The 26,223-nt window shown below is 40.8% G+C and overlaps 1 protein-coding gene across 3 annotated transcripts in view; it reads left to right on the plus strand.

The window, feature by feature from the left end:
• The window catches only part of SRGAP1 (SLIT-ROBO Rho GTPase activating protein 1), a 138,634-nt gene that overhangs the window by 50,710 nt on the left and 61,701 nt on the right, over positions 1-26,223 (plus strand). For 2 of the 3 annotated variants that reach the window (XM_085220324.1, XM_085220331.1), the window contains exons 2-3: positions 16,419-16,614; positions 19,170-19,332. In XM_085220324.1, the coding sequence (XP_085076450.1) occupies positions 16,419-16,614; positions 19,170-19,332 (359 nt within the window). Of the gene's footprint in view, positions 1-11,003; positions 11,131-16,418; positions 16,615-19,169; positions 19,333-26,223 lie in introns of those variants that run through there. The other variant, XM_031553497.2, reaches the window with a different exon arrangement.

Raw genomic sequence — 26,223 nt, forward strand, 5'->3', positions numbered from 1 at the left:
TGCAGCATTCTGCCTTTGTGTGCAAGAAGGGTACAGCTTCTTGAGGTGACCTGCCCTTTACTGTATTTTTTACTCAAGTAGTACACCGTATTCAGATGTTTATGTCTGTAGGCATTAATAAGGAATGCCCTTAATCTTTCAGAACCTTATTCTGTATTTTTAACGAAGAGTTTTTATATTGCAAGATTAAATATCTTCTCATGAATCCATCAGGTAGAGTTCTCTCTTCTGCTCTGCTTTTCCAAATGCCCCTCATATAAGCTGCCTACAATAGAGCAAATGACTCCATTCCTCCAAATTTATTTTTAAAACCCCTCCAACATATGGGAATACAGAGGGAGCATATGTGTGCTGAGTAAAACATATTGGTAAATAGAGATGAGCATCCTGCAAATCAGTGCTTTACGTGTCTCCATAGTGCATGCGTGGAAAGATAATGAAAGGGCTTCCTTTTGCCCCCAAGCAGACACATTTGCCAGGCATCTCTCCACCAGGTACAGCCTCTGCAGGGTTGCTGCTTCTCCTGCACTGATGGCGTGGTGATGGTGCCCAAAGCTTTTATGTCCTTCCTTGAATTTTCTTTGGCAGCAGTTGTTTCGTTCTTTTTATTGGAAGATTTAAATTCTAAAAATTCTTCCTAAATCACACTGGTTAATGACATTTTAGGAAAAAAATCCACAATGTTTCCCTTTTGCAGAAAGTGAGAATGTTTGAACTTTTGTTTATATCTTAATTACATTCTTTTAATAAATTAAAAGACCAAAACTTTGCGGAGGAGGGAAGTTTTAATTAAAATCATTAAGTTCTTAGAACTGACTTGGGTTACTTGAATTAAAATGCTTGAGGGTTATTCTGATTTATTGAGTTTTGTGGTCATTTTTTTTAGACGACCTCTACACATCCTGACCTTGCTGCCTCTTGGGCAGCAAATAGGCTCTAAATGCATCTTTCCTATGCGTATGCACACCTCAGATGATCCCTGGACCGGTCAGAGCATGAGCCTGCCCCCAGAGCCTGCCTGGGGGGTGTCAGCCTCCAGGCAGTGTGAGGGGGCTTGGTTGGACATGGTTGTCCCACTGGCGGTCCCAACAGAGTCTTGGGATGAGAGTGGGCTGAGTTGAGCAGCATTCCTCACTGCAGGGCAGATAGGAGGTTTTTTTGGATGAAAGAATCACTTCACAAAACTGTAAGTGACCGACAATAAAAATGAAATCTGATACATTTCTATCAAGATCCATTGTATGTCTAGCCTTAAGGATGATGCAAGAAACAATTATTCAGAAGATCAAACTGTTGCAGATGTGCTTCTCTCTCAGAGGACAGGAGATTTGCCTCCAGTCATTTCCTCGTGTTGCTCAGACTACACTAACTCTGGGTGGCTTTTCCACCCACTCTGAGGAGCTCAGCAGCTTGTTTGGCTGGAGTGTGAAGTGCTTGTAGGTTTGCTGGAAAACTTTTTCCTAGCAAGCTGGCTTACAGCCACCTCTTTCTGTTTAAGCTACTGGCTTTTCTGATCTGAAATTTGCTTATCTCCAGTGTGTAAAGAAGTTGAAAAGGGAGCAAGTCATAAAAGGAATTTTTATGAATGGAATTTCAAAGGAGTTCAAAAACCAGGCATATTTCGGAACCAGCCTTGTTATAGTTTTGAGTACAGATTTGAAAGATGCTGAAGCACTCACTTTCTAAGACCAGTTGGACCAGTGACAATGTCCGGCTTTCCAGCACAGTAACTGCAATGCTTGTTTGGCAAAAGGCAGCTCAGTTTTAGGCCTTGTAATAATGCATGTTCCATGATTTATACAGAAGGAAAGAGCTTCAGCTGGAGAGGCTGAAAAAGGCCAAGTTTGTCAGATAGTGCCATGCACTTGCATCATTAGGACTTGTTCTGGAAAGAGCAGTGCTGGTTCTGCAGAGAAGATTGGGCTGAGCTGTCTGGTTGGCACCACTTGCCATCATCTCTCACACCGTATCAGGTCTTGCAGCAATTTCTAAATCCAGCCTTAGGGGGAAAAGAAGAGAGTAATGGCAACTTCTCAGTAAATTTAGTTAGATTTGCAGGATCTTCTTGGTGAGGGTTGCTGACCCATCCACAGCAGTGTCTGGATGTTGAAGTCCCATCGAGTTGTCTGAGCACCCTTTCCTCATGTACAAGGCTCATCTGTTTTCTGATGGGTCAAAACCAATACTAATCAGGAATGAAACTGTGTTTTACAGACAAGGACAAAGCTGTTTAGCACATCAGAAAGGCTTGACTTGCAGAACTCAGATACCATCGGAGCTTTTTCTGTCATTGCTTTCCATTGTGGAAAAAAACAAAGATAATTTTCTCGTATTAGCGCTTTGTTCCTTCAAAGTAGATAAAGGCAAATTATATTCAAAGCCCTTCATTGCATCTACCAACTATTTTAGTCTCATTACTCATAACCTGAAAATCAGTGTGAAAACCAAGAAAAAATTTTTGGTGATACTACTTTTTGTACAGTTTTATGGTTTAGAATTTGCTGCTTGCATTTGGCCTTAAGATGTTAGGATCTTTGTTGTACCATCGTATTTAGAAATGCTACTGTGAAAGATCAGGACCATACAGTTTTTGAATAGTGCTAGTGCCTGTGTGCACAAACAGACGGTGCTGCCTATAAGTGGTGTGTCTACTAATGACCGCCATGGCTTGACCACAAGTATTTAATGGGTGTTGTGTTACTGTCTGCAGTCACATCCAGGCTTGGCACTGTGCTCAGCACTATGGGGGCACTCAGTAAGCTGGAAGTAGAAGCTGGGTTACTGATGGCTACCTGAGGAGGGTGTAGCCAGCTATGAAGGGTCCTTTGCTTCTCTCATTTCTTGCTGGCATAGCTGGTTCATCCTTTTGAGAGTTTTTGCTTTTTGAGCCAGTGGGTTTACTGCATTTGTTCTTAAGAAAATTTCCCCTGTTTTTTTAACCCAGCTCTGGAGGATAGGTTTTTACAGGACGAGTTTTTCTTCAATGTAGGTATCACATCTTTCATTCCTTCATTTGTCTCACCGCTTTCTGTGAATTACCAAACTGTACTACTGCTATGACCATTGATGTGCTTCTTATAGCTGGCACTTTGTATGTATGAAAATTCAGTGGCTTGGATTGAGATTCAGTTTTCCAGGGAAAGGACTTAGTAGATACTGCTCCTGCTCTGCCTATTGCAGCAACTCTTCTCCTTTATTTGCTCCAGCAAGGACTTTACTATCAGAATATCTGCTTCCAAGTTGTGACAGACTAAATATAAAGGCAATCATTGGTTTTTAATGGTCTTTTTATGAGGGGATCCTGCGCTAAGTAGCTCATGAAGGATTCCTCCCTTGGCCTTTCATTGAAAGTGCCCGAAGTGGCACATCTGCTTCCTACAGCTGTTCTCAGTGCCTTTGCTTCCGTAGAGCAGTGATCAGAGCCCCACTGGAGGCCATAACCATCCATATGTCTGTTGGAAAGAGACAATTTTCACAATGGATGTAGATTAGAGAATTGTTGCAGAAAGACAGTGCAGATACTGAGTTCTGCAAATCATCAGCTTTTTATTTTACTGATTCTAATACTTAATCTCATTTCAAAAAAAGAAAAGTTATTTTTAAAATTTCTAACGGCTTAAAAATTGTTTCCAGAGGATCTGGTAATATGCAAATGATTCTAGCCCAGAGATCCCTTATTAGCAGATACTATTCTTCATCTTAGTGTTGAGTGTGTGTGCAGCAGTTACCTACAGTCTCAGCAGTAGATGTATTTTTTCTATCCCCATTAGCATGAACCTCGGGTGGGCTTTCTTCTCCTCCAGCTATAACAACTCAAGCTAAATTTAATTAAATGTGGTCCACAATCCAATTTATACTTCCCCATAGCAGAAAGATAGAACAAAGAATCTGCTTTGTGACACTAAAGGATTTGTTTTTTTTCTCACTGCTGGTAGTGAGTGGAATTTGGGTAATTGAGTTCAAACTTGTCAAAAAACATTCCTTTGAGGTAGACATTTTATTTTCTCACTTAGAAATTACGTCTTTTACCAGATCAGAGCAGTACATAAACAATGTACTTGAAGATTGGTTGAATTTATATTATCTTATTAGTTCAGTAACACATAAAAATACTTGACTGCTACCACTGTTTGTTTAATAGTTACACTGAACCAACACTGCGATTATCATGTAATAGTTTTGTCAGATTCCAGAAGACAGAAGTTGTTCTCCTATTACGATAGGAATTATTATTTTGTTCAAATTGTAAAAATTTTAACATTTTCTACTCAAAGTTTGGCATATGAAACTTTCTTTTAATTCCCAGAATTTGTTGTTGTCCTGTTTCTTGTATCACCCGTTCATTCAAATTCAGTATTGTTATGTGAAAGTGAGCCAAGGCACTGGAATGTATTTTTAGGTAATATAGTCATGCTCAGAGGGCCAGTAATTACAGACTGGGAACTGCCTCTCTCAAACACTCAGACCATGTCTCCATTACGAAAGGATGCAGATCAAGGCCCATCTGCCTGCCTGAAGGACATGCCACCCAGCAGGGCTTGCATTTGCACAGATACATTCCTAGAAGGGGTATGAATCTCGAGGATATGGTTTAGCTCCAAGATTTCTTGGGTGGTAGATGCCAGCCCCCTCACAGTGTTGCACAGTGAGATTGGAGCTCCAGGCCCCAACTGCCATGAAGATCCCTCACCCATGCAGGGTGTTGTGGATGGTCCCTGGGCCATATTGCCCCTGAGCTCTGCCCAGACCGCATCTGCAAGGAGGGGGCTCATGGGCAGGGGCCAGTGCAGCAGTGACAGCAGGCTTTGCAGCTCTGGCATGCTGCTCATGGCTGGGTCTCTGTCCCATTTGGTTCACTGGAGTAGATAAGGCCTCATGCAGTGAGGAGGATGTACTCGGGCATATTATTAGCATTGGATTTGGCAGAATGTTTTAAAATTAGCACTGAAGGCATCACAGCAACATAGCTGTCTCAGTGAAGAAAGGGAACATCATGGACATGTCACAGCAAAAAAGCACAAAATTACTGTTTTAGGTAAAAAGTTCTCGGTGTGTTAAATTTACAATTCTTAGGAGTTTAATGTGTAAAAGATAAAGGAGCAGCGGTGAAAGTATTTTGCTATGTGTTAGACAGGCTGAACTGAAAAGGGATGTGAGTAGCAACTTCGCACACGGAATACGAGTTGTAATTTTCCTCTTGTCCTTAACTGGATGGTGACTTCACCTTGGGACGCTGCACTGAAAGTCATGGCTGGGTCAAATGTGTGGTCTGATTTACACCATGCAGTTGTGCATATGTCATACTAGAAATGTTTTACTGACCTCTCAAAGATGTGCCACGCATGAGAAATCACTTCCAGAGGATGCAGAGAAGGCATTTTCTGTAGTTATTAATTCCTAAGCCTTATCACAGTGATAGTAATCAAAGTACAGGAGAGACCGTGCACAGCGTGCTGATGGAATTGCAGATAGCAACATTGGGTTTCATGGCTTTCCTGGTCGTTTGCTGTTCAGGAATTCCTGCCTGTGCTGCTTCCAGCGTGACTCTCATTTTAAGAGCTATGTCACTTGCCAGAGGCTCAGGATAATTTTTTGTTGTTGTTCAAAAACGACACATCTCTCAACATTTAATTTATACAAAATGCCATCAGACATTTTTCTTGTCGGCTATCCACCTGAGATACTAAGAAGGAGGGGTTCAATTGCTGTAGAGTTTAACAGAACAAAATGGTGGTCTGTGCAGTGGGTAGGTTTCTGTTCTCCCTGCGGGTGAAGGACATGTCAGCTCCAAGCCTGGTGCCACTGCAGGAGCTGTCGGTGACGGATGGCGCGGTGCTGTGGCGATGCAGGCCTGTCTGCAGCCGTGCAGGAGCCAAGACAGAGCTTTCACCACCTACCTGATAAAGGTCATACAGTTTTCATTACCGTTCTGCTCTTGACAGTCCGATACAGATCGTTTTCTCTTCATATTAGCCTGCGTATTATATTCTGCATCCTGATAATTTTAGGAGAACCTTCTAAAGGAGATGCTACTGCATGTACCGAGTATCTTTTATGTTTATGGTATAGACTCCACAGCAAGAGCATATATGCACTGCGTGTTGAAGCAGAGTTGTCTTGAGTTATTTCCAGGGTAAATGAGAACTTGCTTTCACTACAAATCTCATTTTTTCTTCTGCAATTGGATATTATTGTGAAAAGTCATAGTAATTATGACTTTAATCAGTTTTACATATTTTTTTCCCATCTAAATCTAATTAGAGAATTAGTGAACTGAAGCAATAAAATGACTTCTGAGCTCTCGAGAGGGGTGGAAAAAGGAAAAAGAGGACCTAAATCTGTCAAGTTGAGATAATAAACCAGCGTCAGACAGGATGCAAGGGTTCCCCAGTGCTTTGTCAGCTCCTGCCTGCTCACAGGCTGTCTCTAAAGTGAAAATTAAAGAAAAAAAAAAAAAAGACCACAATGTCTTCTGTCTGACTTACAATTTCCTCGCATGGGAAAGAAAAGATGTACAGAAGTCTTCCAGGGCAAGAACGAGACTGTCTAACAGAAGTGCTTGCCTGTATTTTAGTGAGAAATTCATGATGGTGATTCCAAGGTATGTAAAATCTGCATACAAGCAACGTTTGATTTTGTGTTGTACCATCAATTTTAAGACTACCAGCTGCTGCTCCTTTTGTTCTTCCTTTCTTGCCATTTGTGGCTCTCGCCTGACCAGTGTATCGCTTACCTCAGAAGTGCTCTTCAGATGGCAGCAGCCCCCAGCACAGTGCCAAGAGCCTCCATGGCCATTTGGTCAATGATAGGGCTGTAGGCTTGGAAACACCTGCAGAGGTGAGATGCCAAGCATAGAAATTTAAGTGAAATGAGACTAGTTTGGAAACTTGTTAATTTCTTGACTTCTTTTCACTCCTGAGGTCATTTTACCTTGGCAGAGGATCAATAATAGGTTGTTATATTTGTTGTTTCATTATACAGGTAGTTAGCTCTATGAACAATATCATGTGCATTATGAAACTTCTTAATGATGTTCTCAAGATCATTTTGGCTTTAAAAGTAAGTGGCAAAACACAACCAAGGAGAAATTCTTAGAGTAGATTTTAAAAAGTGAATACTATGCGTTCTTCATTAAAGTAGTCAGAGAGTGATTTGATAAGCTGAGAATCCACAAAAGTAAGGAGGTCTTGTTTTGAAAGATCCAGGTGAGCTGAAATACATGCATAGAGATACATGGTACGCATACAGAAGGTAAAAGCCGCCAGCAGTTTGTCTGTAAAGAGCAGGGGAATTGATTGCCATCCAGAAAATATTGCCTTGTAGTTTGTGAACCATACACAGTGATTTAAGAGCAGTAAGATCACCCAGCCTGTACAGAATGGTATTTTTGTTCAGAAGTGTTTTCTGCCAATCCCTGAAGCAGAATCATTCACCTGTAAGGATGAGTTTTATCTCCAAGTCCCAGTCCCGTTGAATTGATGTTGATGTGCCAAGATGATGTTCTGGTGATTGTTATGAATTGTTAGTTGTTATGGATAGAGTTTCCCATTGTCTGTGACAGGTTCAATGTAGGAATCAGTTCAGTTAATTTCTGCAAAATTCAGATCAGACTTTCCAAAAAGTTCCAGTCTGCTCCTGCCAAGCCTGGTGGAGAACTCGGTATTCATTCTTCAATGTAAACTTCTGCTGGGAACTAAACTTTGCTGTAGCTACCCACTTCGGTATTGTTTTGAAAAAGGCTGACCTGTAGTGGCAGTGACTTAAGTAGTCTGAGCTGCGCCTTCCTTCCTTTTCCTTGGTCTGACAATACCTTTGGAGAACAGCTGAGAAAATCTTTCATTTCTCCCTATGGCTTATTTGTTCTGTTTGCAGAGGCAGTACTGAGGCATGATGACCTGTAAGGTTTGTGTAGCCAGGATGTAAGAGGGGAAAAAGGTACTGCCTCCTTTGACAGCAGTATGTGTGTTAGGTCAGCCTTGAGTTCAAGCAGAGAGTTAGGTAGTAATCCCAGCGTGTGTAAAGTTGGTGGCAAATCTCTATTGATTTCAAGGAGATCAAAATTTATTTTAAAAATCTCGATCTTTTGCTGACATTAATTTTCTGGGATACATGAATTTCACCGTCAGTCAGTGCTAAAACTGCTTTTAAATGTCTAGGAATAGAGGGGTTCTTTTGTCTGTTTTATAAAATGGTAATGCTGAAATAACATTTCTCCAGGTGCTAGTTAAAATGTAGAATTTACAATCTAATTTACAATCTAAACACAGAAGAAGCATGTAACAAGAATATAGCATAATGTGTATGATGAATGAATTATGTTTGAATAGATAAAAAACACTCTCTGTTCTGTAAAGAGAGAATTTTTTGTAGAGAAGAAGTAAGCAGAAGGAAGGATACATTTCATCTGCTGTGATTAGGGCAATTGCAGCAGCCTATAATAACTAAATTAAATAGTAGACCTATAGAAATCTGTGGCCAGGAAGGGGTATGGTGGTGGGTTTTTTTCTCTTGTAGAGTGCTCTTGTCAACCCTGCATTCCAGACATTGCTGCAAAGAATTATTCAAAGGAGAGTCATGAATGATTTTTCTGTTCTGCTGACAGATACCTCATTAGTAAGAAAAGAAAGATTTGGGTGTATTGAGGTTTTATTTAATATTCTTCTGTGCCCAGAGTTTAGATCTGCAGGGAAAGGCTGATAGTATCTGTAACAAGCATTAAAAAGCCTGAACAGTGGAAACCCTTTGGAAGGATCAAAATGAGCTGTCACACAGACCTTGACAGTTTAGATGCCCTAAACGGGTTTTTGGACACCTACTGCATGATATTCTGTCTGCTTGGCAGACAGAGATGCCCACAGACTCCTTGTCTGTCCCTCACTCACTTTTTTTTTCTTTCCTTTGTGAGGCTGTAGGCCTTTGTCATGAATGCCCTGGTTGGGGCAGTGTCTGGTTTGTTCATTTCTTTTGAAATGTGTTTTGTGGCTTGTTTGATGTGGGTTCTTCTCCTTTTGTGTGCCCATGGTTTGCAAGCTGATGGATTTGTTCTGGAGGTGAAGGGCACCCACTGCCTGCGTCACTGTGCAGCCTGAGGGAGGCTGCTGCAGGGCCCTGCTGCAGATCTTCCAGGCCCAGGCGGTGTCCTGTACTTTGGTGTTTTTTCTGACTGGCAGTGTTCTGGGATGAGCTGGGCTTTTACTGTTAGCAAAAGAAAGTCCCCTCTCCTCCGAGTGGAGTCACAGGTTTTTTCCTTAGTTCCAGCTCTGGCAAAACAAGGATGAGAAAGTTGACCTATGCTGTCCTCAGGTATAGGTAGGATGCATGGCTGATGCCTTGCCATGATGCACGGGAGCAGACAACGCAGAAGCAGCAGCATTGAGAGGTGGTGCAGGCAGCCTGCCTGCCCAAACCCACGGCCACTTGGCAGCAGCACCATGGCAGAAGCACACCCAGCCAAGTTGTGAGCTGGCAAGCTGCCCTCCATTCAGGCTTGGACTGCAGGCAGCCAAGTGACCAACAGCTGTGGCTGTGAATAGCAGGAGGGCGTTATTCCAAGAACAACACGATGAAAATCTTCTTCAGCTATGTCTAGAGGTTTTTGTGGCTCTTCCAGAGACTTGTCTGAAGGTAACTGGAAGGTGGAAGGTGCCTGGATGTAGCCATCCCTTTTGAACCCCATCCACTGGGATTCCCCAGTTACTGGCTGAGAGCATGTTGCTGCTCCATCTGTGGCTGCAGTAAGCAGGACTAGGGCAGTATTTGCGTGAACACATTGCTTGAAGTTTTCAGTTACAGCAAGGAGAGAATCTGTTATTTCTCTGCTCTTTGTTTCTACTATGACGGACAAATGGAGCTGTAAGCACTTGTCTGCATGGTGGAAATGTTTTCTACAGCATTTCTGCTAATGACCAATCAACGACTGATCTTTAAGGCTGAGGTGCTCAAATGAATTAATTGTACAGATGTCAACAGAGTCTTCAGATCCCTGACCCTTTGTGCAGTCCTCCAGATGCCAGTCATGGTTCTTACTCACATTCTATCTCCACAGGCTCCTAAAACCTGGAAACGTGTGCTAGGAAGAACCTCAGCTGCATCCCCGAAATCCCCAAGCAGACAAAAAACCTGAAATGGATTTTTGAAATGACACGCAGCCAAACAATAAATTTATAATTGGGGTTTGTATTGGAGAGGTTTCATTTTAAGTGCAAGCATGCATAAGGCAAATGCTGAATGTCCTAAGTGAAATCAGCTAGGGAGTAGAAGAAAGTCCCCCAAAATTCTGCCTTTGGAAGCTCCAGGTTGTCACCATCTATGCAGCCACATTTCTTATGTGCATGTAGAAGACAGAGAAGTGATAATCACTCATCTGTTGGAGAAAGTTAATGTTGTGGAATAGACTTACGATCTATTTAAAGGCATTTCTGCAGCAACCTAAGAGAGTCTGACTCCAGCACCTCTCATCAGCTGTCAGACAGTTGGGATTTCCTGGCTTTGGAAGTGCTTGTGCTCCTAGAAAATGGAGCTGGAACAGAGCATGAGCCAAGCTCCCTGCTGACCACACTGCTTCTCCCATGAATTATCATAGAAGCACTTTGACAGCTTTCTAGTTATGACTCTGAGAAATAAAAGCTTGTCCGACACTAGTACCTTTAGGCTTCTTATCTTCTGGAGAAGTACCAACAGCTGGGCCAGAAGAGTCACCATAAGGCTCATACCTCTTACAATCTTTATCTTCTTGTCTGCTGAGAGGCAGGATAACATCCCAGGCAGGCTTGGGAGTGCTGATTGTAGGGGTGACTTAATCCTAACTGCACGGAGGAGCTTCCTTGGGCCTTTTGGTGGTTGCTGCTGCTCTTTCTCTGCTGACAGGTACAGACCTGACCAGCTGGAGCTAAGTACTTTACTGAGAATATTTAAACATGGGAAAAATTGGCTTTGTAAACCAAGTTATCTGTGCTTTCACAGGGTTAAGGAATGTCTGCACTGATGCAGCTGTTGTCCAGCTGTGTTCAGCTAAACCAAAGCTCTGCTCATCTCAATAGAGAAGCCAAAGGCAGATCCTTACAAAGACAGAAGATTATGATGAACTGGGAAGGTTGATCCCTTGAGGAAGAAAATCAACTTTTTACACAGGTAGATAGTGATAAGACAAAGGGGAATGGTTTTAAATGAAGGAGGGGGGATTTAAATTAGATTTCGGAGAAGTTTTGGTGAGAGAGTGGTGGCACAGACAGCCCAGAGAAGTTGTGGATATCCTATATTCAAAGTCAGGTTGGGTAGGGCCCTGGGCAGTCTGATCTACTACTCGATGTAGTGGCTCACAACTCCGCCTGTTGGCAGGGGGTTGGAGCTTCATGACCCTTGAGGTCCCTTCCAACCCAAGCCTATGGTTCTTTGTAGCGTCCCAGCTTCAACCAACAAACTTAGACATGAGCTGATCTATTATGAAGTAACCAAGGCGTAGTGAGAATCATGTAAGATTGTGTCTGTAAGGAGGAACTACAAAATTAATAAGGCACCAGTATCTCCTTAATTACAAACACATGGCAGTCATTAGATAATATCTAGACTGAATTTAAGTTCTAAATATTTTCCTATGAAATACAGTCTGGATTGCATAAACGTAAGAATGAGAAATATGTGTGTCAGTAGTTCACTGGTGAAAAAATGGATGAGTTGTAGTGGATTGGAAAGAGGAAGTCTAAAACACTATCAAAAAGCATCCTAGTGCTTTTGATGATACACTGAGTGTTTTAAAGCTAATATAAAATGTAATTTTTTTGTGAGGGGGATATTTGAAAAAGATGGGTAGGTGATACAGTTACCAAGTGGCTGTAGACCTGCACACAAACATGCCTTGTTTGTACTCTTCAATAATTTTGATAAGCTCTTGCTGTTACCACCATTAGCAGGATGGGCTCTTTGCATCATTGTCCACTGATACTGCTGGGCGGATGTATCTGTATGTTGTAATCACAACTTCAGTGTGCCAAGGCAGCAGGTGGGAGCTTGCAGACCCAAGGAGCAAACCAGGTCCGGTTCATGCAGCATTTTACGGGGTTTTGAGCAAACAGCAAGAACCATGCCAGTGCTGTTCCACAAGCGCAGGAGTTATTTCCACCTAGGTAGAGTTAGAAGGGAGTTAAAGATGGCAGGCTGCAGCAGCTTATAGGGAGTTCTAGTGAAAAGCAGCCATGTAACAGTGCTGTGAAGCATTCATTAGAGTCATTTGGGTTGAGAGTTTGGTAGTGAGGGTTTGCAGTGCTCTGGAAGGTCTCTGAGTGGTGTGGCTGGAGCCTGTCTGATGATGTGGGCAGTGCAGCATCACCTGTGAGGAGCATGGGTGTCCCAGTGGGGCAATTGGGTAGTCTTCATAGGAAGTGCTAAAATAACACTGTTTTGTTTTAGAATTCATGTTAAATTTTAGAGTCAGAGAATGCTGTGTATCTATGAGATGACCAGCTTCTTGACTTCTGAGGTCAGGAGAGGGATATCCACAGCTTTCCAGGATGCTTGATGGAGCATGGTGGTGGGGTATTCATGGAGGTAAAAGCAATGAGTTGTGTTCCCTGCTGGTGTGTGGCCAGCATGATCACCATGTGTCGCATCATCGTGTTTCACTGCAGATGCCTTCAGATGGGTCACTGGCTGCATCTTACTGTGGTGCTGTGTAAGTCATTGTAATGCTGCGAGGCAACTTTGATGAGTGTATTTCTGATTATGATTTGGAAGTTCAGTTTCATCTACTCCTTACACCTCTCAAAACAGCTCTAATCTTGTCTGCTTTTGTTTTCTGTAGTGCACTGCTTTAATGTCTTGCCAGAAGAAAATATGCTAAAGGTTAAAGCAGTATCTTAAAGGCTATGACAAACACAATCAGTTCTTTTCTTAAAGCTTTAATTCTAGGAAACACTATTGAGTGGAGCATAAATTTGAAATGAGTTTTAATATGAAAATCTTTAGAACAAAAGTTTACTCAGAGGTTATTGATTTAATTATAGTTGCATTAACCACTTCCTGGTTTTGGTCATGCGTTCAAGTCAAGTGGGTTTTTTCCACTTGATGTGAGTTCAGTCTGTTGAAGCTGCATTGTAAATGGAGGGGATTCCCTTCGGTTGGCCAGAAGAGCAGTGATTGCGACTGAAAATTGCTGTACAGAGAAGGCGAAGGTGTTAATTTGTCCACAGTTTGAACGTGTGCATTCCTGGCACAGAACGCCCTGACAATCATTTTACATCAGCTACTCCACAGAGCAGAGCAGGACAATGTCATTGTGCCTTACAGCTGGTGTCAGTTCAACTTTTAATTTAAATGTGCTTGCAATACTGAGCAAGGACAGGCAGTCTTCTGTTGCCTGCTACACCTGTCTGTGCCGCTATAGAGGTTGGGCTGACTGGTTTTTACTTGGCACCATCTCAGCGTATTGGATAGTTATTTCTTTGAATATAGTGCAACAGTATTCCACACAGCTCTTTGCAGCTCTAGGGAAGTCACGCATGTGGGTTTGTTAAGGACAATAGCATTGCCTTGGTGAATTTTTCCATAACAGGAGGAGATGGACAGGCTGTGCTCCTTAGAAGTACTATGCCAGTTACTCGGGATTTTGTGATGTGCAGCCACTCAGGCTGGCTGGCTGTTGTGCCAATGTTTGTTAGGTTTCCTTTTCTTCCTTTTTTTTTTTTTTAAATCCACGGTTGTCTCTTACCAGAAAGTGAAAATCACACATTTGCTGATCTGATTTCTTATTCATTGCCATCTCCCCAGCCTAGCAGCATGGCATCACACATCATTCCTAACAGTAGAATTCAGAGGAGCAGGAGCAGAAGGACACGAAGGGCTAGAAGGAGAATTGCTGTGCTACAGTGCTACAGTCTCTTCTGAACAGATCTTGGTTTGCTGGCTCAAACAGAACGTGCATCTCCCCTTTCTCTCCTTGCTGCAGATGAGAGGCATAGCTATAGGACTGACAGTCTTCTTCCTTGCTGAGATCCAACCAGCCAGGAATTGTGAGACATCCTTCATGAAGCTGTCCCCCATCACTAGCTTACTGCCTTGCATAGAGCTTGGAGCCCACCAGCCACCATCAACATAAAGTGGTCATGCTTCAATTTTGACTTTGAACATACAAGCTTGAAGGAAGCCACTGTCAAGTAGTTTTCTCACATGGAATTTGTCATCCCGTGATCATTGTTTCTTGCATCTCTGTTCATGTATTCCTTTTTCTACACTCTTTCTTCTTCTTGTTGCTATGGTAAAAGCTTGCCTAAAAAGGAAGAATTATAACAGTAAGATCCACTGACCTACAAAATAATTAGAAGATAGCTGCTCCATACAAAGCTCTGGTTTTAAAGTCACTAGTGGAAAATCTCTGATGGAAATGGGAGATGACCAGAGTAAAGGGATAATGTACGTGGATTTGGACTGAGCCAAAACTCCTGCTTCTGATCAGTGAATCTGTATAACCGATTTCCTTTAAGAAGGAATTTTCTGTGATGATAATGTCCACAAAGTAGTGGGCATTTAAGAAAAAAAAGCTTTTTTTAAAATTATTTCTGTTAATAACCTTCCAGCTTCAGTGTGCTTTTCTCCTCTGCATACATGAATGTCATTGATAGGGTGTTGTATTACAGTGGCTCGGCCTTGCTGGAGGCATGGTCCTTCTCTGATGAGCTGATTTTAGATGAAATGAAAACCAAAACATGAATTCTTTGGTTCACCTACCAGAGTATAAAAATGGATGGTCTCATTAATGATTAACACAGCAGATGGTAGCTCAAAGGAGGTTTGGAAGAAAACACTGCAGTATCTGTCTCCTCCAGTAAATATATTGACTTAACAGCTTTCTGTGCTCATCCTACCTTATTTCAGTATACACATTTGAATCCCAGCAGACTGGATCTCTGCTGTTAGACCTGCTTTAAGATGAGTGAAGATACATTAGTTCCTAGTTGCCTCAGACAAGCTTTTGCAATTCTGTTGTTTCTTACTGGTTTGCTGTTCCATGTGATGTTAGTGGTGGTTTTCAGAAAGATTTTTCTACTTCAGTCCAATGAGGCATCTAAGCTTTCTGATGTCTTTTCACCCACTGCGAGGTTAAATCAGTAGAACATGAGGAGGCAGCCTGAGGATGTGAGGAAACAGCCTTAGATTGAGTCAGGGCAGATTTAAGCTGGATGTAAGGAAGAATTTCTGTATGAAGAGAGCGCTTACCATTGGAAAAAGCTGCCCAGGAAAGTGGTACAGTCACCATCCCTGCAGATATTCAAGAGATGTGCAGATGTAGCACTAAGGGATGTGGTTTGGTGATGGAACTCAGTAGTGTTAGGTGATGGTTGGATTTGATGATTTTAATGGTCTTTTCCAACCTCAGTGATTGTGTGATGGAATAAACATCGACAACTTCATGAACATCGCTTCTGACATATTGTTTTATTATAATATAAATGCTAAACTGTATGTATATAAATAATGGCTGCAAAGTGTTTACTCCACAGTGTTGGATTCCAGTATATATGGGCAAATTCTAAAACTCTAATGAACCAGCCTTTCAAAAGAGGTAGAGGGATATTTTTAGACGATTTTCCAGAATGTGATTATCAACTTAGCACTGAAGAAATAGAAGTGTTTAAAAAAAAAAAAAAAAAAGACCTAAATAAAGACATGTAGTAACCGTACATATGGCAAACAGTACAGAATACAGGGGTAAGAAATCTGGAGGCTTTTCCCTGTTACTCCAGGTACTCTCTATAAGTATACATTCTCTTCTAAATGGACTAATTTTGTTTTATATTAATAAATATACCACAATGCCTGAAACTTTTTACACATTTTCAGATAGCTGTTTCTAAATACAAGTGCACTTCTTGCTCTAAGCTCACTGTAGCATATTGGTGAATAATACACCAGTTCTCCCTCCAGTGTAGATGGGCAGCTGCGGAAGGTCATCTGTGCACAGTTATGGTGGATAATGCCTCCAGAATTTATTGCAGAGTTATTTCCATGCTGTGTATGGTGATATGAGCTGGCATGGTCCACATGGCAGTAGGCTGATTGCAGCCCAAAGAGTGAATGCTTAGCCTGACATTTCTGGGGATAGCAGAAGGAGCTGCTGGTCAAACAGTTGAACACCACCCCCCCACAAGCATTTAGCTCCAAGCCAGATGTCTTGCTAATGCCAGAGGCTGGGAGAGGAAATGTGAGGCAGATCTGCTCATAGCAGCCCAGCAGACTGACAGCGGGTGTGGGGACACAGGCAGAAATGAGAGCTGCCTTGGCTGCATCCCACCACAAGACCTGAAATTCAGGTCCAGCTGGTGTAGCTGCAGAGGCTGAAGTTGTCTGGAGTGTTTGTAATTTTGATTCATAACGCTCAGTTCTCATTTACTTTCACTGACTTGAGTGGCATGTGCTTCTTTTATTAGAGATCCGAGCTCAACTCATAGAGCAGCAGAAATGCCTGGAGCAGCAGACTGAAATGAGAGTGCAGCTTCTTCAGGATCTGCAGGACTTCTTCCGCAAGAAGTCGGAAATAGAGATGGAGTATTCCCGAAACCTGGAAAAATTGGCAGAGAGGTTCATGGCAAAAACAAGAAGTACAAAAGACCATCAGCAGTACAAGTAAGATATTTCTTCCTCCTCACCTCTGTGTCAGCCTCTGCTGGTTTTGAGTACTGTTTGGTTGGAGCCAGGTCCAAAGGCGTATTAAAAATTCTCATCCGTGCTTAGGAGCATAGCAGTTCTCATTTCAGCTGAAGGTAGCTGGTCACCTGAATACTGTTGTGTTGGTTTGGACCATTGCCATTGCAGTTATTCATGTAAGTTTCATAGAACATTTTTCAGTTTCTTAAAAGGTATATTACAGAAATATTCCTCACCTACTACATTGAATTTAAACCATCTGAAATGCAATTGATATCTGGAAGAGAAGCAGAGCCCCAAAAGTGCTTGAAAGTTGTGTGCTGATCTGTTGCAGTGTGATTGACAGATTTTAAAAGTGTCTAAATAGGTCAATCAATATTATAAAAGCAACAACAGCAACAACAACAAAAAAAAGGCCACAAATACTGGCAAAAAGATATTGAGAGAGAAAGCTATTTTGATTTTGCTGTTGCATGTAAACTTCTGGTATCTCTTTGCCACTCTTATTCTTGGACTAGGATGTGACTGTTACGTCTTGCTTGCAATTTAATATATCCCTTCGATGGCTTAGTAACTTGGGACAAAACAGAAGTGGGCAGGCAGTATTTGTCAAAAAGTCTTTACAGCGTATTTTAGAAAGTGTTTCAAACGCATTATTTGCTAGCACGGTGTCATCTGTTTATTTTCCTGAGTTGGGCTGATTAATGAATGCTCTGCCTGGCTCTCTTTTGCTTAGGGATATAACCCAAAATTTTGTGTTTGGATTTTTTTCCACTATCCAGCTAGTACTGTGCTGTAGACACAGATATTTTTGTTTGGGGACAAAAATCTTCTCCAAACTCATTGAACACAGAAGAGATTAATCTGAATATAGCACACAATTCAAAGAACAGTGCTATATATTTCCAAAAGTTCTGTTAAGTGACTCAGTAGTTCTACGAAATAACCAAGCTTTGCATGTCACTGCTTCAGAGGGAGCCCAGGCTGTTACACAACTTGTGTCAAGATCCTTCTGCTTTGTGCATACAAACATATTTTTTCATTCTTAAACATGTCTAAATCCAGACTAGCCAATGTGTGTGGGTATCATGACTGAAGTCCTGTCTTCAACTTCATTGTGCAACTGTCTGGTTGTTTTGAGAAGTGATCGTAGCAAAAGTCACTTAAGCTGGTGGTTTCCTTGCTCTTCCCACCATTCCATCCCAGAACAGCTGGAAGGTGGAAGTACCTTCCTATGGGAAGTTGGGATCCTGTGGGATTACCTTTAGGACACACAGAAGCAGTGCAGACCAAGTAATGTCAGCGTGGCCCTTCAGGGATGCTTAGCTGGCTAAGCTAAGTAAGACCCTGAATCTTGTTGCTGTGAGTACCTGTGTTAAGATGTACCTTTCAGACAAAACGGAGAAGTTTCCTGAACATGCTTCTGATTCACAGCAAATCAGTGCTCACTGAATGATTAAGAAAAGGCTTTTGTCTGTTAGTTATTCATTGTTGCTTTCATTCTAGGGGTAAAAGCTAAAGCTGGACAATCAGATGAGGAATTAAAGACACATTGTTAACAGTGGCAATAGTTAATTGTTAGAATAATTTACCAAGAGCTGAAGGAGTTTCTCCCTCAATTCATTGCCACCCCTGACTATGTTATCTCCATGTGCCTGATCCTTTACTACTATATGAGAATCCCTATGGAAGAAAAAAGAGAGAGCAGTGATCTTCTAGGCCACATGGATGAAGGCAAACTTAAAGCTTAAGTAAAATGATAAGGCAAATTTTACAAATAGGTTTTTGTTGTCTGTGAAACAGTTGTTGAATTACGTACATTTCTATTTGTGTTTAAGAAATGAGAAGCTGTTTGTGATTTCACCATCTGCAACATTAATCACTTGGGCCTATAGAACAAAATTCTGTAAAGGAAGTTCAGAATTGGATCATTGGGGAAAATGTCTGTACTTCTCTTGGCCCTGTAGTTGAATTGTCTTTGACTGGCAGTAGCAGTGTGTTCCACAGCATTCATGAATGCTGATCACAGAATATATATATATATATGCTTGTGACATTTCCTTGTGATTTTATAGCAGTTATACAAATCCGTTACTGTGAAATAGCTACAACTTTTCTCATGAAGGATTTGGAATGCACCTACAGTCCTTATTTATTTCTAATGTAAAAAAAATAATTACTGTTAATCTCACCAACAACCTTTATTAATTTTGCGTATTCACATGTACGCAGTCTGTAAGCAACTGAAGCTTTGTGGCAGGATTTTTAAACTGTTGGCTGTCTTGCAGTGTTCTAAATTCTTGCACTTTTTTAGTATTTTTGTATCCATGCCTCATGGGATTTCTGAAATTTGTCTTAAAAGAATCATCTGAAGCTTGCCTGATCTGAGTTACTCCAAGAATGGATAGTCTGAGTTTTCAGAAGTAGTCATTTTTACATAACAAGTTATGAGTGTAAATATCAGGGGGTTGATTGTAATAATTAAGTAACTTTTCCATTTCTGTACATAACACATATGTATCTCTCCTCCTTAGGAAAGATCAGAACCTCTTATCACCAGTGAATTGCTGGTATTTACTCCTGAACCAAGTGAGAAGAGAAAGCAAAGACCATGCAACGTTGAGCGATATCTACCTAAACAACGTCATCATGCGCTTCATGCAGATAAGCGAAGACTCCACCAGAATGTTCAAGAAGGTAAAGCCTCTTCTGCAGTGGGGACCCTCACATGCATGAGGAAGGCAAACGTGTCTCAATCAGTAGCATCTGAAGAGAAGGTTCAGCATATGTAGCATAAAATCTGTTGTAGCACACATAAATTCTTCATGACAGTTCTCATGGAGCAAGTCCTTGGTGCTGAAGTGCTTGGAAACCTGCTTTATATGCTGCTGACCTTAAGAACTGAATTGCAAATATCCAAGAGGCAAGGAAAAAAGCCTGTTCCTCTTTCAAAAACACGTTTGTCTATCCATGCAGAAAGGAAACAGTTTTTACTTAGGACTCCAAAATAGCCACGCTGAATTAATGAATTATTTGTAAAAACAGTATTTCATTGTAACTCTGTAATTAGAGAAACTGTGATTCAAGCCAAATGAAGGGTGTGCCTTGCAGCTCTGCCTTGGCATAACTATTCTAGCGTATACAGTGACTCTTCTGAAGGACTTTCCTTTCTTTCCCAATGTTAGGTATGAACATGCACTTCTGATAACATAACTACTTCTGTTAGGTCATTAAGCATTGTATCTGTGTTTGTCATTGTACATGGCCATTGCATGTTTTTCATAGCCATATAATGTATGAGGGCTGCTCCAAAAGTAGTGCCTCTTATTTTACTAAGTTGGCCTGTGGCATAAGAGGCAGATGGCTGTGGCACAGCAGTGGAGGTTGAACCTTCCCACCAGTATCCCATTACATGCTGTTGCCATGCGACAGATGGTAGTAGAAGGGCAAAATGGCATCTGACAAGGAAGTGTACACAAAGCAAAGGGGTTTCCACATTTCCTTCATGTGGAAAAAATGGCACCTGTTGACATTCACCAGAGCTTGCTGAACGTTTCTGGAGACTAAACAGTGGATATGAACACAGGGAGGTGGTGGGTGGTGCATTTCAGTAGTGGCATCAGTCACAATGGATCACCTCCTCTGCTGCAGATTTTTACAAATATGCAGACTCTTGTTCATCACTGGTGAAAATGCACAGCTAATGGTGGTGACTATGTAAAAAACAGTGTTTTGCAGCTGAGAATTTGCTTTATCAAGTAGTGTAGTGTACTTTGTATCTGTTGTAGTTTCCATGGAAATAAATAGGAGACATTACTTTTGGAGTGACCTACATGTATATCTCTCTTTGGCTAAGCACTCTAAGTGTCTTAGCTTGAGATCTATATAATGTGTTTGCAGTCATCATTGTTACTAGGTTCTGAAATAAAAATAGAATAGAAATGCATATCCATCAGTCACAGTTGTGATGTTTGTAGGCAAAGGTTGTATTTAGTACAAGAAAGAGTTCCAAGAATTTTACAGAATATAAAGTATGTGACTAAACAATAGTATGTGTAGCAGGGAGTAATCATCATAGAATCATAGAATGGCTTGGGTTGGAAGAGACCTCCAGGATCATAAAGCTCCAACCTCCCTCCCCCCCCTCCCACCACAGGCAGGGCCGCCAACCTCCACATTTAATACTAGACCAGGCTGCCCAAGTCCCCATCCAACCAGGCCTTGAAACCTCCAGGGATGGGGCATCCACAGCCTCTCTGGGCAGCCTGTTCCAGCACCTCACCATTCTCATAGTAAAGAACTTTCCCCTGACATCCAACCTAATCTTCCTTCCTTCAACTTAAAACCATTTCCCCTTGTTCTGCTATTATCTACCCATTCAAAGAGTTGAGACAGGTTAACAGGTAATAGGTTAATACATTCAAAACGGGAGACTCTTTTCACATTTACTCTACTGTAATCTAGACAGATAACAACAGAGTGGGAAGAATGATTTAGAGAATGAATAGGTTGTAGTTGATGGAAAAGATCTAAAAACATGACTCAATTTTATTGGTGTGCATTAAAACGTGTAGCAGTAATAGGATCAAAATTTCTAGTTCTTCAGTCTCTAATGGTTTGTTAACTTGTGTCTCTGTAAAGCTGTAATTCACAAACCAGTAAGTTTACTAATAAGGGAGAACATTGCGGAAGTTGAAAAGATGATGGAAAAGCGATGTGGAAATGTTCCAGTACAATCTGTGTGGAGATGTCTCAGACTTGCTTGAAACAGTAGAAATTTTTCAGTAACGAGTTTGGAATGAATGGCTTTTCAGTTGCTTACGTTGCTCAGAAATATCTATTTTGTTATATGTGCATCACTAGGTTAGCCCATAGTTGAGGGTCTCTAGCGCTAGAAATCTTGCTTTTGCTTTCCTTCTCTCCAGATGTGTTGAACACATAACACTTCAGATTTTCTCATCGTAGCATAGCTTCTTGGAGAAGACCAAGGAGCTTTCTTTCATTTTTATTCCTAATATGAGTCTTCTGCAGGGGAAAGAAAAGAAATTGGATATGCATATCCTGAGGCTCACGTTAGTGGAGCCCATTTCCTAACCAACCCTATCCTACCTTTCAGCAGGGTTTTCTAGTTAATACACAAAGTGATACTGTTACATCAAAAAGCAATTAGATATTTTGGAGCACAGGCAGGGTGAGCTCCCCAAGGGATGTGTGAAGGGATGTGAGCAAGGCTCTGTGATTTGAGGGAAATAGTGGGCAGGAAGACACATAGCACCTCGACATGATGCAAATGAGTTTTACAAGCATGCATCTTCAGTGTGGCAATGATTGTTCACCAGTATTAATTTTGAGCACTTATTTTTAGGACTTTAGTCTGTCAGGAATTAGTACTTGTTGGAGAAATTGGTTTTTCCTCTCAGTGCTTGTGTAGACAATTCGGGCTGTAGTGCTTGCTGCAGAGTGCTAGTGAGGTGATTAATTTGCCTTTAGCTCCCAGGTACAGAACTGATTAAAACTCTAATGATAGTGAAGTTCCAGTTCTGAGTAAAAGTGAAAGCAAGTATGAAATGAGGTGAACCATGTTGAACAGAGAGAAAAACAAGACCAGTACGGGAAGTGGAGCTATTAGCAAATTGTCTTGTTTTATTCATGAAGAACATAAGCTGTCTACACTTAGGTTTAGTTCAAATGGGCAGCTTCAACCATAATTTCTGTCTGATAGGAATGAGCTATGTGACATAAGGTACCTCGCATCTCAGGACTGCCTAGTTGACATCCACCGGAACCAGAGAGAGATTAGGTACAAAATGCACATGTTCACCTGGCAGGCAGAGGTTGCAGTAGCAAATCTATTTGCACTTAGAATGAGAAACGTGACATCCAACACTTTTTCTCATTAAAATTATGTAATGAAAATATCAAACAATATTGTCTTCATTTTCTGGCTGTGCCTAGAAGTATTGTTTTGTTCCCTTTTTTGTTCATGTCTGTTACGTGTAGCAACCCCTTGCTCTAGTCCTTATGAAAAAGATGTGTATAGTACCCACTGTTGTTCTACATGAAATGTAGTCATGGGTGATGTCTCTGCCCCTTGGACTTTATGCCTTGCCCTTGGCTTACTCTCTGTTCTTCCTATCTGTACGTTATTGCTTCTCATTCTCATCATTTTTAATATTTGACCTGATCTGGTGAAATGACCCTTATAGGTTCTAATGTACATATTCCGATGGGCCCAAAATAAATTGTTTTCCTGCACCTGATTATACATGGCTTTCCACTTAATGTTTGGACACTTGTTATTTTTGTTCTCCTGGGAGCAATTTGTCATTATGTTTTACAGAGGTCGGGAACCAGTTTCTGTTTAAATCTACTAAGTGCAGGACAAAGACAGGATCTAATTCGGAGATACTAAGGCATCTACCTGATGATATTATCTCCGGCTTCTTACTACCAGGGAAGCACTTAAGCTCTTCTATTTTTCAGTTACTGGCATATGAAAGCAGTGCAGATTGCAGTTCATTTCTGCCTTCTTGTTGCACATAAAATTGCAAACATAAAGTAGCAAGAGTTCAGATCTTGCATGCTTGCACATCTCTTCAGGCAGATGGGGTAGATGGCCTCGTGGGGACAATTAAAGAATAAAGCAATAAGGAAAAATGTCAAGCAGAAGGGAAAAGTATTATGCAGAACATTTCATGCAGCGATTCTGGTCCCCAGCATTAATAATCAACTGTATAAACACACAGCCACAAAATCCTTAAGCAGATTTGTATATTTATAATTTATTATAATATTATTTATAATTAAAATGTATTTTCTTTGGACAGAAACCATAACAAGGCAAGATGAACATATCTTCCAGTGTTTACAGTAAAAGATGCTGAAGAAGCCAAGTACAATAAATATTTTAGTTCCGTAATCTGACTATTAGCAGGGAATATGACTACCTGCCAGATCTGTTTGGAAGTTATGAAAATTGTGGTGTACATAGAGACTTTTCACATCACTTTCTTAAACGTTTAAAGGTTTAAAAAGATAGCAAAGCTATTTGTTGCTGTAAACTGGCAAATCTGGGACAGAACGTTACTGTGACACAATAGCTGTGTCAGTGTCACAGCAGCTTACAGAAGCTTCTTTTAAACAAGGGTTTGCGTATCACTTCCCCCAGGGACCAGCAGCAGACTCATTTAAAAGGAATAGTCACAGAATATTTTCCCGAAATGATGTAACTGATAGTAGTACTGTGTGTGCTAAATACAGACAATATAGAGTTCCAGGAACAATTCCACTGCCTAAAGTTTCACTAAAAAAACAGATGAGTGAAGATTGGGTTCCCAATGGAAAGAATGGACAGAAATTCCCTACAGTCTCCAGAGAAAGGGTATTAATGTGGACTAAAATTCTAAGCATATCAGTTGTTATTCAATAAATACTTATCTTGAGAACATCAGAAGGACCACTAATAGGGTGAAAATTGAGCATATGCTGAAAGGCTGGTTTAATTACACTCACTTGTGTCTGTTGCACAGGCATGATCTATCCTACCAGTAATTTAGATATTTAAAACAACAACAACAACACCCCCCCTCAAAAAAAACCCAAAAACAAAACAAAAAAAAAAACAAAAAAAAAAAACAAAAAAAACCCAGAACTTTCACACTGTGGCAGTTTCTTCAAAATGTCTCTTCATGCTTTGAACCAGATTGGTTGCCAGTATATTTTTAACAGCAATTTGTATGGACTCTAACATTTTTATTACCGTCTATGTTCTTTTGGTTAATAGATGCTAATACATTTATACATTTCCCTAGGACACAGTGAATAAAGAAGCATCTCAGTGATTGTTCCTCAGGTTTTAATGGCCTGATTAGAGCTATCAGCTTAACTCCAGAAAAATGCATGTTGCATATTACGTTCTGTCTGGCTACCCTGAGGAGAAGCTCCTAGGCATGCTGAACTACTGTGGGGAATAGGCAGCATCAAGGAGAAATAGGAGAGCCATTAACGACTGAAAATAAATGCTCTTCTTATCTGGTGCTCTAACGATCTGCATATCACACACTGAAAGCCATATTGCTTGCACTTGAGTCAGTATTTCTTGATTATAAATGTTAATGTAAAATGTGTTGGTTCTTGAAAATTAATCCTTTTTATGCTGCCAATGCTAACCAAATTTCCTGATTTTTATTGGACAATTCCAGCAAAATCTTTCATCAGAAAAAGACAGAAACTGACATAATATACACCAGTACTGAAGGTTGAGTCCCCAGTTGAACTGATGGAAGGATGACTCATTTATGATCATGTGGCATTGCTGTATCTCCCTGATTTTTACTGGGTTTTCTGTTTGGTTGGTTTTTGTTTGTTTTTTTTTTGGTTTTGTTTTGTTTTGTTTTGTTTTTACACAAGAGTCTGAAAAAAAAAAAACCCACCAAAGAAAATCTGCTTTTCTGTCTCACTTTCAAAAAAACCTTTTGCACTGCCCAGTTAAATCATGAAGAATACTTAGAATCAACCTTGCTGTATTTAGGGCTTGAGCTGTCAGCAGCTTTGAAGTGGTAGCGGCTCACCAACAGTTGGAAGGGATAAATTGCTTGGAGCTGGAGTTCATCCCTACTGTTTTTTTTCCCTTGTGAATATGTTTTCATCTAACAGTCTTAATGTCTATCATCTTGTAGGTTTTGTTCTTCTTTCTCCTAAAGTAATTTTTAAAATAGGCTGCTTGTATTCAGTGCTATAGGAACAGCTTTCCAAGAAAAAACAGGTGGTCTCCATTTCTTGGATCTTTGAGGAGGTGCGTAAGCTGTGTCAGAGCTGCACTGCTGACTTTTGAAAGCAGGGTGCCAATGTAAAGCAATGAAATATGATTCAGAATTTTTGTTAAAGCTTTGACTGTGTTTCCCTACAGCAGCTTGCGAATCTGCAGTCTTTCTCCAATCCTTTACAACTCTCCACATGCAGTCTAGGCACTGTTATGAATTTTTGTCCTTAATATTTGATGGAAATAACCTGAGGTTTGCAAAGAAATTTAAGTAATAAGCCTTTTTTTTTTTTTTTTTAAAGTTACTGGAATAGAAAAACATACATCTTGAAAAATAACAAACTTTTAGAAGTATAAATAATAGGTGGAGTTTCACAGCAGACCTGCATAACTCAATTTCAGAGCATTTATCTTACTGGACCTTGGTTACTACAGCTGATGCTGTTGAGAATAGAAGAATCTCTCGAGATTTTTTTAATTCGCAACATGAGAATTAAACAAAGTGCATTTGCAGCCCAGAAAGCCAATTGTTTCCTGGGCTGCTGACACGTCCTGCCCATGAAGGGTGGGAGGGGTGACCAGATTCATAAATCCCTCCAGTTAGATAAAGGTAGAACAATACTCAAGGTCCAAACACAATCATGAATTTTGATGTAAATCTCTGTACTACAAATATCTTAAAAGTATTGACAGTCTTACAATTATATTTGTCTACTGTGAAGCTGCATCAAAAGAGGGATGGCCAGCATGTTGAGAGAGGTGATTGTCCCTCTCTTCTCTGCCCTTGTGAGGCCTCACTTAAAGCACTGTGTTCAGCTCTGGACCCC

This window comes from Meleagris gallopavo, chromosome 1, assembly GCF_905368555.1.
Source record: "Meleagris gallopavo chromosome 1, MGAL_WU_HG_1.1, whole genome shotgun sequence".
In the NCBI taxonomy this organism is placed as follows: Eukaryota; Metazoa; Chordata; class Aves; order Galliformes; family Phasianidae; genus Meleagris; species Meleagris gallopavo.